The sequence below is a fragment of the Tenrec ecaudatus genome, chromosome 13, assembly GCF_050624435.1.
Source record: "Tenrec ecaudatus isolate mTenEca1 chromosome 13, mTenEca1.hap1, whole genome shotgun sequence".
NCBI lineage: Eukaryota > Metazoa > Chordata > Mammalia > Afrosoricida > Tenrecidae > Tenrec > Tenrec ecaudatus.
In genome coordinates this window covers 103,383,331-103,398,840 of record NC_134542.1, presented here as the reverse complement: position 1 = coordinate 103,398,840, position 15,510 = coordinate 103,383,331, and the positions used below count along the sequence as shown (strand labels likewise).

Sequence of the window (15,510 nt, the reverse complement as noted above, 5' to 3'; positions counted from 1 at the left end):
GGTGATCCCTGTGAAAGAGTCATTTGACACCCCCCAAAGGGGGTCTCGACCCACAGGTTGAAAACCACTGTTCTAAAGGAACATACTGACTTTTTATGTTTTAATGCTTTCCAAATAACTAGACCTGATCCTTTCCACTTTCAGAAAATGAGTAAGTGTAGAAGACAAACGTTTCAGCTAGCAAATACTCTTCAGTGTAAACCACTAAGTGCTTATCAAAATATATTATGGAAGCCAGGCGAAACTAGAGTCTAATGTTACACTTTGCTTTAAAACGGTCTCAGCAAGTTTATTTCTGTTGCTATAAAACAACATGAAGAACTATAAATCTTGAATGAAAACATATTAAGAACCCACTGTTTAACCATAAGTTTTTCCCCCAAATATTGTGTCTAAGATTAAACAGCCTTCATTAAAAGGTCAGTCATCCCAGTGAACCAGTTACAAACACACTTACCTCTATGACAGGGATCTCTGCAAGAGCAGTAAGAATGACTCTGTGGGCCAGAGCTTCAGCTTGTATTATTGTCTCAGCATCTGCGAGAAATGGCCAAGACGCAACACTGAACACACATCTGAAAATCCCAGGATTGGATGGTGTAAAAAGTACTTTTATCTCTTCTGTAGTATGTGGTCTTATGATGACTTTATTCTTGAAAACTAAGCAAGGATACGTAGAAAGATCCACCTTTTAAAAAGAGCCACATAGTTCATTAGCAAATGGCTTTACACAGAAAAGAAACAAGCAACATCAACTATCTTCCTTTTTCAGTCAAATGATAAAATTTGAGCATTTTTTTACTTTGACAAAAATATTCAATTTTATAACGTGTTATTTTTAAAGTATAATTGGTCAACATGCTTCACAAATGGAGCCACCCTCAGTTAATACTATCCCTAGCCTACTGTCAATTAAACAAATTAATCTATAGCCTTGCCTTGTAACAGCAATAAAAATAGTAGTACTTCAAAGCCCTGTAATTTTCTTTTATCCATTTTGATATCAAAAAGAAATTACCCACCATGTTATGCAATTTACAAAATAGCTGGGTGACTTGGAGTAAATTATTTAATCTCTCTAGGACATAGTTTCTGTAGCTATAAAATGCAGGAGAGGTTAGACTGATCTCTAAGGTCCTTATCAAACCTCAAAGTCTAAGATTTTGACCAACTCCAATCCCTACTCTCTGACCATAGGTGAGAATCTCCTTTTTGACTGCTCACTTCTACAGAAAAAAATAAACACTTGCTAGATGCTCCTTAAAAAATCCTCAAGGGGGGAGCGGGGAGGGAGGGGGAAAAAAAAAGAGGACCTGATGCAAAGGGCTTAAGTGGAGAGCAAATGCTTTGAGAATGATTGGGGCAGGGAATGTATGGATGTGCTTTATACAATTGATGTATGTATATGTATGGACTGTGATAAGAGTTGTATGAGCCCCTAATAAATTGTTTTTTAAAAAAATCCTCAAATCTCGAAAGAAAAAAAAAATCCTCAAATCTCATCTCTCTCCATCCTTAGCCCCTGTACCCAATTACCTGCTTCTCATTTAATATCAGGATCTGAAAGCTTTTGGAAAAGGCTAAGAAATGTAGAGGTGGGAAGAAACCATATTTTACCAGCTAAATAAATGCTACTAAGAAGTAAGAAGGCAGAGGAAATCCATGTACCAATGTGGATTTGCAAATACCAGTAGCAAACCTAGCATTCAAAGTACTAGCTGCTGATCACATTACCCTCTTACTCTACTCACTGACTTTAAAACCTTCACTGTAACTGGGAAAAGAATAGTACTTAAGTTTTGGAATTTTGCCAACTATAACTGATCATGTGAGAATTCACATGAAAACAATCTTCAGATATTTCAAAAGGGAATAGAAGAAAATTGAGTACATTAGTCATAACAATCCCTCGTTTATAAAAGTGTAGGTCTCAAGAGTAAAGTCTTTTTGTTGTTGTTAAATAGCAGTAACTTATAATTAATCACATACAGCAAAATATCTGACAAGGAGAGACTAGAAACTCAGAGCTTCCAGTGACTTTAAGCAGCACTAAAAGCAAAAATTGGACAAACGGGCTTCTCATCCCTTAAAAACTGACAGTCTTGGAAACCCACAGGAACAGGTCTACCCTGTTCTTTAGGGTTGCTCTGAGTTGGAACACTTGATGGCCAAAAGAAAATAGGTATACTTTTATAAATAAATAGCAAAGAAATATGTATCAAATGATAATAAAGAAGAAAATCGGATGCATTTATATATTTCATGTCTTAAACTGAAAGCATTGTAATAAAAAGGGGACCAAGAAAAAGATAGTGTTTCAAAGACTGTGTGCAGAATTCAAAAAGATAAAATCAAGTGTTGTAAAAAATTATTATGAAATTAAGTAATTGTTAAGACAGGTGGCAAAGATATCAAACGCTTACCTTCTCACCATTAACACTGATGCTGAGCACCCCAATGCTGACCTGTAACCAGTGGTCAGCTGGATTCAAGATGCTGAGGTGGGTTTGGGAAACAATACCAACACAGCAAGCATGAGGAAACCTCAACTCCTCGGGTACTCTTGCATTCCCTGTGTAGGAATCAAAGGTAACAAAAATGCAAATAACATGATGTACTTGATGAAAAGCATAACTGGTTACATGGAAATTATTACAGAAGACCACCTACTTAAACTCAGAAGTCCTTGGATGGTATAAAGTGACTACTACATTCAGCTGCTAATTAAAAAGTTGGCTAAAGGTCAATTCCACGTTGAGGGACTTTAGAAGGCCTACCAATCTACTTCCAAATAATCCAGGCACTGGAGATCCTATATAAAATAAATTTCTAGTCTGACACACATAGGCGCTATGAGTTGTAAATTCAAAGCTAACTGTTTGGTTTTATTAGTTCAAGTGCCCCACAAAGGGGTCTTGGACAGTGTATGAGGAAAAATTAAAAATATTGCTGCTGGGGCTCCAATTCATATATGCAGAGGTTAATCCCAAACAAAATGTGTTTAAACCTGTTCGTGCAATCTGGAAATAGCTGCAGACAAGTTCTCTCAGTAATACACTGTTTCAGTCTCATTAGGATGCACTTACAAAAAGGATCAATCCAAACAGGGGCTTCTGAGGGATCTGCAGTGCCAGTTGAATCGAAGCAGAGGTCAACTTAGAAAGTTAAGGTAACTCTTTTAGGGGATATACAAAAATAGTAGTTCTGATTTATTTTCTCAAAGGTTTAAGGGTAATCGCAAAGGCTTATTAAGAAAAATTTTTAAGAAAATGCAAAATTGTGTTGCTGAGAAAAAGATTAGTAAAGTAGTATCAAGCAATTTTTTTTTTTACCCATTACACCAATGCGCCTGCTCATTCTTCAAGGTATCAAGGGCTGTCCTGCAAGAATTTTGTTGGGGAACCTTGTCCCATCCACCCTAAACAGCCTGATCTTGCCTCTTTAGATTTCTTTTTGTTCCCCAAACACAAAGAGCACTGAAAAGGAACACCATTTGAGTCCCTGGAGAACGCCAAATCTGTCCCTTTGACATGGTGTAAATCAAAGCATGAAGGATTCTTTGGGACAAGGTTAAAGAGATGGAAACACCACCTCCAGGATTGTACAGACTTAGATGAAGGACATGTCAAGAAATAATAGTGTCACATTTTAATATTTATTGTTAATAAAGGAATCCAGGCTCTTATAGCAATACTTTTTGACATCCTAATTTTCCTTCTCCCTAGACAACTTTGAGACATATGTACTGTCAGAGGCCTGTGTATCACATATTGGAAAAAGTATTCATTCTACTTTAGCCAGATACAGTTCGGTGATTAAAAAGAAGGCTGGAAAAGTTGTCTCTCCACTACGGTTACTCTGTCTTGTCCTACAGTCGCCCTAACAAAATTACTGCAGTAAGTGGGTGGTTTTAAAGGATAGGAATTTATTATCTTGAAAATCTGGATGGAGGCTACAAGTTCAAGTTCAGCACAACCAGACAATTTCTGTTTTCTGAGCTGCGGGAAAAGATCTTTGTCTCATCATCTTTTTATAGACACTAACCAAAAGGGATTAAGTTCATGGCCCTCCCACCATCACTAATTTAACAAAAACAAACCAAAAAATTCTTATTTCCAAAAAGGGTCATACTTATAGTATATGTTTCTAAGAACATAATTTAAGTTATAACACTCTTGCAAAGACTTAAAAAGTGAAAGTTAAAATAGAAAGAAAAAAAAAGAAAGTTAACTAACTCAGTCATGGATCCAACTCTAAATTGGGTATCCCTTATCTGAAAGAGTCACAGAAAGTCAAGTGCAAGGCAAGAGAGAGAGGGGCAAGATAAAGACACAGGCAGCCTTATAACTGCATAAAACTGACATGGAAATATACGTGGCCTACAATCTCATTTAAGATAAAGAGAAAATCTGACATTATCTTCAGACAAATTAGTTTTATGTTCTGATTTGAGAAAACTCATTTTTAAAATAATAGCAACAGTGAGCAATCGGAGAAAAGCACCTTACCATATTCTAACATCCGTCCTGAATCCCAGGGCCCAATTCCACAGCTTGTACCCACAGGTTGCACAGGAGGCTTTGTTGTACTTAAAAGATTTTGATTGAAGGCTTGTGAATATGAATTACAAAGAGAAGTCGAGCCCATCAATCCAGAGCTGAAGTTTTGTCCTAAACAAATTCCTATGGCCACTGAGTTCTGAGCATGTGCTTCAGATAGAACATGGTGAGGACAGCCTCCTAAGAAACCACAGACTGTGGCACCACCGACATGGCACGGAGGCAAAGCAACATTTCCAGTTGAGGGCACTGCTCTCAGACACGGACGGGCAAAAGGCACTGTTGTCACAGAATGTCCAGGCAAGAGTGTAGGTATGGCAGTAGGTAGATGCTGCATCTCAGGAGCAGAGTCATGGCCCTCAAAGTTGGGCACTGGGGCCCACTGGTTACAAGGAGCTGTTTGGTCAGGAAGCTGGTCACTTATTTCATGGTTGGTAGTTAACGTGGTTTTGGATATCATTTTTTGACCCTCGTTAAGGGATTCTGGATCTATCTTCGCAAGGTCGGCATTAGTTGATACAACCTGATGACTGACACATACCCTGCTGGGAAAAGCCATGCTGATCTGGTCCAACGCATGAGATTTTGATGACAAGTCTACTGGACTAGTTTGAGAAAGCTCTTCACTTTTGAAGGCCGGATCTTCATGCATTCTAAAGCTAAGTTTTGCATTTTCAGCTCTGCTACTCAGGACAGTCGTTTCAGTCACTTTTTTCTTATCCAAATTGTCCTGAAAAACATAAGATAACGTTCTTTTTCCTTTACCTTGAAATTGAATTTTTTCTTTTGAATGTTCCTTAGTGTGCTCATCCTCCAATGGTGTTGGACTGGCACAAGAAACTGTGGCACTCAACTCACTGGTGATGTCACTCTGAGGGGGGTAATAATTCACACCTCAACTGAGTAGGACAGATATAAACCATCTGCAAAATCACAAGTAATACAATAGATGAGCGTAACATGATTTCTTTGGGGTGGAGGAGGAAGTAGCTCTGCAGCTGTGAAATCCAGGTTTAGAAGTTAGGAATTTTACATTCATGACTTTGTAGAAATAATTACAATGAGGAAACTACATAGAAGGCATATACCAATTACAGCTGTGAATCTGAAAACATTTATAAAAATAAGGGAACAAAGGTAAGAAATTTATTTCCAATTCAAGGAATTCTCTCCTACAAACTATGCAATAAAATCTAATACAAAAGAGGAACACACAGGGCTTTCAAAGATGTCATTTTGTTAACCCAAGCCATGACCTTTTCAATCACCTGATACACATGTGAAAGCTAGACAATGAACAGGAAGACAGAAGCCTCCTTCTGTGGTGTTGGCAAGACATACGGAAATACACCGTCAACTGTCATAAAACAAGTAAGGCTTACGAGGACACCTCAAGATGATGGATGGATGGATGGATGGGCAAAAAAGCCATCAAATACGCCTGGCAATGCTTGACTCTGTTAAACATCAGGCTGCTCTCCTTCATTTATTTTATTTTTTAAACATTTTATTGAGGACTCTTACAGCTCTTATAACAATCCATACATCAATTGTATCAAGCACATTTATATGTATATTGCCATCATTATTTTCTACACATTTATTTTCTATTGAGCCCTTGGTATCAGCTGCTCTTCTCCTCCCAACCCGACCGTGATTTAGATCTGCTTCAATGGCAACTAACAACATTGCTAAAAATTGTAAGTAATCACAGCTATTATCTATTCAGTGCTTACTTATGAGGTACCAAGCACTACACGCATTATTTTCCTCCTTATTAATGAAGAAACAGACTTCAGTGGTTTATATATACACAATTCTGCAGTAACAGTGATGCATGGATAGACACACACTCTGAGTGGGTGTGAGAAGGTGGAAGTATACCTATAAATGTGTACACGTTTGACAAACTAGATTTCTGCATGTGTATATATCTATGCTACCACTATTATTGTGGAGCCCTGGTGGCATAGTGGTTATGCACTGGACTGCAATCTGCAAGACTGGCAGTTCGAAATGAAGGTCAGAAATTCACAGGGGCAGTTCCTTCACCTAGGGTCACTATGAGTTGGCACTGACTCTTTAGCAGTGAGTTTGAGTTTTTCAGCCAATATATTCAGTAATGTGGTAGAGCATTGATAGTACAAAGTTATGAAAACTTCTTAGAAATAACCAAACACCTTTAGGGAATGTTTCACAGGGCACAGTTTGGGTGCACAACAAGGTCAGTTGGTATACTATACCCTACAAAGACAATGTTCCAATTCAGGGGTCCTCAAACTACGGCCTGCAGGCCACATGCGGCCCACCAAGGACATTTATCTGGCCCGCTGGGCGTTTTTGCCACCACTGCCTGTCCTGCTTAGCAGCCGACTCGTCCAGTGTGCATAAGAATTTGTTCATACTTTTTTTTTAAACTATAGTCCAGCCCACCAAGGGATAAGGGACAGTGAACAGACCCCCTGTTAAAAAGTTTGAGGACCCCTGTAATCTAATTCCTACTTAGGTTAGAAGTAACTACAGTTTTAAAAGCCATCTAGGGTGCAAACACTGGTCTCTCCCCGAGAGACAAAAGAACATTGAAGAAAATTGAAGATGCCTGGCAACAATTAGACCAATAAACTAATGGACCAAATGAACATTAACTCCCATAGCTCGGAGACCAAAATAATTAGGTGTTGTCTGGCAACCACTATCAACTTATATATAGAGACATGGCTCATCAGCCATAATCTTTAAGTTCCAATAAATTATTTTTTTCCTGATAGGTTTGAGTAAGAGGAGATAGAGAAAGGTGTTGATAGAATTAGATTAATTCAGTTGTGAGTGAGAGCAGGGTTAGTTGTGATTGCAAACACTTGGAACTCTAGGGGATGGTAATTTTGCCATCCCACAGGATTTAAAAGAAACCATTTTAGAAAAAGCACAGCGATTTCACTACCATCGAAAAAGAAGAGCCAGAAGTGGAATACGTCTCTGGACTCTAAATACCTGGTTATTGAAGGTCCTTGGTTCAAGAATGGCAATAACATCAGAGAAGCAGCAGCGTGCCAGAAAACGAATGGCAGAACAAAGAGCCAGAGCCCAAGACAGAGCAGTGGTTTTCACGGCACACAGAGCAACAAGGGCTAAGTACCTTCAAGTAGGCTTGCTTGCAGAGAAGGGGGTCTTGGGCACTTAACTGGGGAGCTGGGTCTGCTGACGCAGAGCTAGAGCTGAGCACCTTCAAGTTGTTGCTTATGGTAGAGGTGTGCCCGGTGGGCATTTATCAGCAGTGCAGAAAGAGCTTGCCCAAACAGGGCTGCAGTCAGGCCAAGGAAATGAGGGCCAGAGGTTTCGCTATAGGCATGTATTGTTGTCCTGAGTAGAGAACTGTATCTTGAACATTTTCAATCCTATATTGTAGCCTATTAACTTCCTCATAAACCTTATAATTTTGAGTATAGTCTGTAAGTTCTGTTTATACATTGCAATAAATTATTAAACACAGGTCCAACGAATTAATTGAACCCACAGCTGTGGGAAGGACAGCTGGTGTTGGAATTGCTAAGAGGGGCTGGCTGGTGAAGGCATGTCTGACCTCCACCTCATCAGAATGGACCTTAGGCTGGAGTTTAATTTTCCTCCTGATATGAAGTTAGAGGAAGTCAAGTACTGCCATCACTCCCTTTTAACAGAAATCCTCTAAAAAGAAATAAATGAGAGGACTGTGAATAAAGTGGGAAGAAAAAGTGGACTAAAAATAAAATCTTGAAAAAATATCAGACTTGTTAGTGGGATGGAGAGTGGTAGAAGCACTTGATTCAGCCTGTAGATCGAGAACTAAATTCACCCTTGTGATGAAAAAGTACTAGTGAGGAACACACATTTTAAAATAATCAACCATTTGAGATCAAAATTTACGCAGGGACAAAGTTCAGATGAGTTAGGAAAAAAGGCAGAATGGCAGCAGGAAACAAAAGTGATGCTACACTGAGGGAACTGCATTAAATGAGGTGAAACATAGTTTGCATAAACTGATTAATGAAAACCTGATGATCTGCTATGCAAACCTTCACCCAGTTCACAACAAAAAGCTAAAACCCAAAAAACCCAACAACAGGCAACAAAAATAATTCTAAGAGGAAAAGGTAGACACAAAAGTGAATTTACAGAATGAGTCAATATGTATGAAAAAGCAAAGTTAAGCTTTTGTGGCAGACAGGAGATCAGTGAGGGTCTGAGGAATAGAAGAGACCATGTGAGTATAAAGTGCTCACCCAAAGAAACCTTTTGGGGGTGATAGAAATGTTGAATGGAATGGTGGGTAATTACAGGGTAGATGTAGTTCTCAAAACTCACACTGTATGCTTTAAATGTGTATATTTTATTGTTTGCTAATTGTATCATAATAAAGTTTATTTTTAGAAATAAAAAGCTTCATTTAAAGTGGTATAAGGTCTTACATCTAGGACACTTTATTTAGCAACTTTATGGTAGATATGTAGTAACTTGATGGAGGCAACCTATATAGTCTATGTCTTATCAGTCATACTTTAGTTCATTAATAAATGAAATACTGTCAAAACAAAACATCCCCCACATACACAAAGATGTTAGATTCTCATTCTCTCCCACTGCTACTACCACGACCATAACGTGCCTTAATATTAGTAACAAGAAATATATCTTCTCGATTTGAATCTTTCTCTCCTATGCACTACTTTTTGAGTGGGCGTTTTAAAACCATGAGCACGTCAGTCTTCTGCTTGACAGCCTTTGCAATCCTGAATTCTACATCCAAGACACTGTTTGGTTTGACTGCTCCTTCTTTTCTTCCCTGATCTGCTTAGCCGCCTGTACATGATTCTACACTCGATGGCGCTCCTCAAAGGCCAAGCCATGCCTACCCCATGTTACTTGTTTCCTTTCTGTTACTAAGCAGGCCTGAAAAATATGCTTCCTGCAATCATTTGCTGAACCATGCCCCAGTCATCATAGAAGATAATCATGTGTTCATGTAGGTATGGCTGTGAAATGGCATTACAGTGACCTCCACAAACTGACAGCCCATTGAGGGTAGACCCTAAATTGTGTGTAGCTCTAGTATATATTTATGTGAGTAGCTGCCCAATCAGTTGTGAAGGATAAGATTGCAAAACACAGCGTGGAGGTCTGCCCTTCAGTCAGAATCATACATCAATGATACTTTAAAGCTGAAGTCTTACACACAAAAACATCAAGATGCCTGCTTACCTGATGGTCCTCATGGCAGTAATCTGTAGTTGGGACAGAACAGCTGCTCTCATGCTCAGACAGGTATGTCAGCCTGCTCACACTAGCATGTGAGCATGCCAACTGAGACAATGCACTGTCACCGGGAGGCTTCAAAGGTTCACTGGATACATCCAAACATTCTGAAGCACAACTAGAGGACAGAAGAAAATCTCATGATTGGATTTATCCATTACTTTAACATTATATACATCAGCAAAATGTCATCCCTACTTGTCTACAATATTATTAATCTACCGTATATACTCGAATATAAGTCGACCCGAGAATAAGCCGAAGTACCTAATTATTACCTGGGAAACCAGAAAAACTGATTGACTTGAGTATTAGCCTAGGGTGGAAAATGCAGAAGCTATTGGTGAGTTTCAAAAATCACAACAAATGAAAATAAAAATTACTAAAAATTGAGACAGCACAGGGTTAATGTATTTAAATATTTATTTTAAATAAAAGGACAAGTCATTTAACATTAGTAAACTAGCACAGTAAGTGGAAAATAGTTTAGACAAAAACAATAAGGTATCAACAATGATACCTTAAGAGTACTATTCCCTGAGCTCAATCAGCAACCAAGCTAAAATGTAAAGAGTTAAAATCCTTCAAAACTGAACTACTCATCATCTTCCGTATCCCAATGCAGAGCTTCAGCTGGTGTGAGGTCATCATAGACGCTGTCCTCACTGAGATCGCCATCATCACCATCACTGCTGTCATTTTCATACAAAGCGCAGTCTTCACTGCCATCCATAGTATTACTAATACTACATTTCTGGAAGGCACGTTGCACCATGTCTTCTGGAATGTCTTCCCATGCATCTCAAACCCACTTTGCTATTAACTCTATGTCAGGCTTCATGAGATTTCCTCCTTTTGTTAGGTGGACTTGACCAGACGACATCCATTCATGCCACATCCTTCGCACACAGTCTTTAAAAGGCTTATTCAAAGATACATCCAGAGGCTACAGTACAGATATAAACACACCTGGAATAACAGCTAAAGTAATTTTACTAGATTTTGCCAATTTTTAATGTCAACCAATAGGTTGGCTCTGAACATATCTGAAACAAGTAACGATGGCTTTTTCTTTAAGGCTGCTCCTGGTCGTGAGTTCCAGATTTCTTCCAGCCATTTTTTTATTCCGTCTTCATCCATCCAGCCTTTAACATGTGTACGCACAGTAAATCTTGGTGGGAAATTGATCATTTTAGGCAAGTTATTTCTTTTAAAAATGACAATGCAGCTTAGTTCCATTAGCCAAACATGACAGAACAACTGTAAAGTGGTTTTTTTTTTTAATTTCCTGTGGTTTTGAGAAAAATGTTTTTTTCTCCTAAACTTGTCATGCCACAGTTCTATTGCTTGGAAGATCAAAAGTCATGGCAGTTTCAGCCATATTCCCAATATCTACCAGGTCATAATTATAAATCCTTCTTTGTTTTATAATAAATGACTGGAATGACAATTTTTTTCGAGGTCTTGGGCAATTTCTGGGAAATCTTTGTTCTTTGTCTCAAACATAGGCCAAACCTATTCATGAAGCGGGCACAGCATCCTGCTGACACAGCAAATTTTTGAATGTCTGGTGCTTTGTATTTGTCATCCTTAGCTATTTGTAGAGCACATATGCAGATTCCCATGTGTGTTACACAGTAACCATTTTTATGGCACTCCATAACCAATTTATGCAATTCACTCTCTAGAGTCCCATAAAAAGACGTTAAACCACAAGTTTTTTTAGCTTTTGGAATCCGTTCCAAGTTAGCCTTCATTTTCCACCACTCCCTCACTTGCTTTTCCTCAACAAAGAATCCCCCACTTGCAATACTGTTATTGCTCTCTTCTGCTCTTGACACAACCTTCATTTTGAAACCAGCCTCATATGACTGGCGTTTTTCTTTTGGCTCAAGAGTATCTATTTCTAATAGGATAAAAAACCAACACTTTGAAAAAGAACTTTCATGGTAATGTCCCACCCCGTCCCCGCCCCCACATTAGCTGGGAGGAGGGGAGGGGAGAGTCTGTACAGGTGGGGGGGGGGGATACAGGATGTGAATTAACACAGAGACCAGAGGGGAGAGACTACAGACACATCCTTACCAGTTCAGCTGCAGCGTAAGTGAATCACTATGGGTGCTTCTGCGAATTGGAGCTGTCCATGTCATAGGACGGCTCTGATTGGTTAGATGTGAGTAAACAAACATTCAAAGCCCTGCAGTGTCAGCGGGGTTTTGAATGAACAGCGGAGAAATGGCAATCACCCACGAGATAACGGGCGCTTGTCCCGTTACCTGGGGAGAGGGGCAGCAAGATGTTACATCTCACTGGGGTACCACTGATCCATGTATATGCCAGACCACAGTTTTGTTTTGTTTTTGTTTTTTTGCGGGGGCGGGGGAGAGAGACCACGGGACCACAGAGGAGCAGCTGGGAAAAAACCGGACCCCAGTTTTTACGCACATTTTTTGTGCTGAAAAACTCAGCTTATACACAAGTATATATGGTATAATCTCCGTTCCAGCTGCCAACATGAAAACTAACCATAAAAAAAAACCTCACCATAAACTTATTCCTATTCAATATCTGAAAAACTATTACAGAGGAAAATTTTTGTGGCATCTAAAAACATAAAACCCATAAAATAAACAATCACAACAATGTTAATCATTAGGTCAGCAAAAACTACAAAGTTCTTAATGAAAAGTGAACTACTGAAAAATACCAGGCTTCCAGTAAGGGAGCAGTATAGCACTGATGAAACATATAACTTTCCTCGAGTTCTTTAATGCTTCCTCTGCTCCCCCTCCCCAAATAATGATCCCAATTCTACCTTACAAATCCGGCTACACCAGAGGATGTACACTGATACAGATAGGAAATGGAAACACCGGCAATTCAGGACAGATGAACCCCTCAGGACCAATAGTGAGAGTAGCGATACCAAGAGGGCAAGGGGAAGGTGGGGGGACAATAGAAAAGTGGATGAAGGGAGACATTGTACAGTGTAAGACATGAAAAATAGTAATAATTTAAAAATTAACAAGGGATTGTAAGGGAAGGTTGGGAAGTGGGGAATGAGAAGCTGATAACAAGAGCTCAAGTAGAAAGAAAATGTTTTGAGAATAATCATGGCAACAAATGTACAAATGTGCTTAACACAATGGATGGAAGAATGGATAGTGATGAATTGTACAAGACCCAATAAAATTATTTTTAAAATAAATAAGTAAAAATAATCCTGAAGGTTGGGGTCACAACACGAGGAACTGTTATAAAGAGCCGCATCATTAAGAAGGTTGAGAACTATTGCTGTAGGACAACAGAACTGGTGTTTGGGTTTTCAAGGCTGTAAATCTTACAAAAGCAGACTTATGAAAAGCAGACTGCCCAATCTTTCTCCCTAAGAGTACGTGGTGAGTACAGAGTGACAACCATGCTACAATTGTACCACCATGGCTCTGGTAATAAATAGCAACTTTTCACTAAAGGGAAAATCATCTCATTGCTATTTATATTATACACACAGGAATATTATATGATTTATAGGAAGAACTAATTATAGAAATTAAAAGTACAAACAATATACTCGAGTATAAGCCGACCTAAATATCAGCCGAGGCACTTAAATTTTTTTTTTTAATGGACCTAATTTTTATTTTTTTGTTCTTTTTTTTTGGCACTTAATTTTACCACACAAAAAAAACCCATTAAAAATGTGCTGAACATCCTCGCCCACCAGACCTTGGGTACGATGACCCTAATTAGAGCAGCCAGTTCACAGAGAAGACCACATAACCAGCCCCACTATGAGACATGATGCCGCTCACTGACCCATAGCCCTACAGAGGACAACACCGGAGACACAGCGTGGGAACTGCACCCAATCTAATCCCGCCACACCGAGGCAGAACACTAAGGGTTAGCAACAGAAGAGTAAGGGAATGGAATGGCAAGATCCCCAGGGAATGCTGAAGGTGGACTTTGGGGCCAGGGCATGGTGCCCCAACAGACTGGACTGGAAAACACTCCTAAAGGCCAACAAACGATTCTTGAACTACAAGCTTTTCTTTCTTGTTGTGTTTTGTTTTGTTGTCATTAGTTTGTTGCTGTGTTTTTTGCTGTATATTGTTGCTTGGTTTCACTCATGTCATTATCTCCATAGGTCTGTCTAAATAAGGAGGAGTGGGGAGGGAGGGGAAAAAAAAAAAAGAGGACCTGATGCAAAGGGCTTAAGTGGAGAGCAAATGCTTTGAAAATGATTAGGGCAAAGAATGTACAGATGTGCTTTATACAATTGATGTATGTATATGTATGGAATGTGGTAAGAGTTGTATGAGCCCGAATAAAATGTTTAAAAAAAAATAAGATAGGCTGGATGAACATTCTGGAGGAGAAAACAACGGGACCAACAGTTCCGGGGGGGTATGGGAGAGGGGAAGGTATGGGGAAAGGAAGTGGTGTTAACAAACCCAGGGACAAGGGAACAAAAAGTGATGATCCAAATTGGTGGTGAGGAGAGTGTGGAGCCCTGGTTGGGCATAATCAAGGGTAATGTAAACAAGAGGAATTGCTGAAACCCAGGTGGGGACTGAGCATGATAGTGGTACAGGAGGAAAGTCAAGGAAAATAGAGGAAAGAGCTGGGAGGCAGAGGGCATTTATAGAGGTCTAGATAAAGACATGGACATATGCAAACATATTTATACATGAGGATGGGGAAATAGAACTATGTGCATATATTTATAGGTTGAGTAATGAGGTAGAAGGACATTGAGCCTCCACTCAAGCAGTCCCTCAATGCAAGAATACTTTCTTCTATTAAATTGGCATTCTATGATGGTCACCTTCCCAACAAAAACGCTGAAGACAAAGCGGGTGAAAGCAAATGTGGTGAAGAAAACTGATGGTACCCAGCTATCAAAAGATATAGCAACTGGGGTCTTAAAGGCTTGAAAGTAAACAAGCCGCAATCTAGCTCAGAAGCAACAAAGCCCACATGGAAGAAGCGCACAAGCCTGTGTGATCACAAGGTGCTGAAGGGATCAGTTATCAGGCATCAAAGAACAAAAAATCATATCATTGTGTGCTCACCTCCATGACAGGATCGCTGAAGACAAATGGGTGCATAAGCAAATGTGGCAAAGAAAGCTGATGGTGCCCGGCTATGAAAAAATATAGTGTCTGGGGTCTTAAAAGCTTGAAGGTAAACAAGCAGCCATCTAACTCAGAAGCAACAAAGCCCACAAGGAAGAAGCACACCAGCCTGTGCGATCACAAGATATTGAAGGGATCAGTTATCAGGCATCATCAGAACAAAAAATCTTACCATAGTGAATTGGAGGGGGGAGTGCGGAATGGAGACCGAAGACATTTGTAGGCCACTGGAGATCCCCTTGCAGAGGGGTCTCGGGGAGGAGACGAGCCAGACAGGGTGCGATGTAGCAACGATGAAAAATACAACTTTCCTCTAGTTCCTAAATGCTTCCCCCTACCCCCAGTATCATGATCCCAATTCTACCTTTCAGGTCTGGCTAGACCAAAGGATGTACACTGGTACAGATAGGAACAAGAATCACAGGGAATCCAGTGCAGATGATCCCTTCAGGATCAGTGGTGTGAGTGGCAATACTGGGAACGTAGAGGAAGGGTGGGTTGGATATGGGGAACCAATTCCAAGG

At 39.6% G+C, this 15,510-nt stretch overlaps 1 protein-coding gene across 6 annotated transcripts in view; it reads right to left on the bottom strand.

The window, feature by feature from the left end:
- CEP192 (centrosomal protein 192) overlaps positions 1–15,510 on the bottom strand; it is a 141,997-nt gene that overhangs the window by 48,617 nt on the left and 77,870 nt on the right. For all 6 annotated transcript variants that reach the window (XM_075529886.1, XM_075529890.1, XM_075529889.1 and 3 more), the window contains 4 exons: positions 9,795–9,966; positions 4,509–5,289; positions 2,424–2,572; positions 458–688 (listed from right to left, as the gene is read on the bottom strand). In XM_075529886.1, coding sequence (XP_075386001.1) covers positions 458–688; positions 2,424–2,572; positions 4,509–5,289; positions 9,795–9,966 — 1,333 coding nt within the window. The remainder of the gene's footprint in view (positions 1–457; positions 689–2,423; positions 2,573–4,508; positions 5,290–9,794; positions 9,967–15,510) is intronic.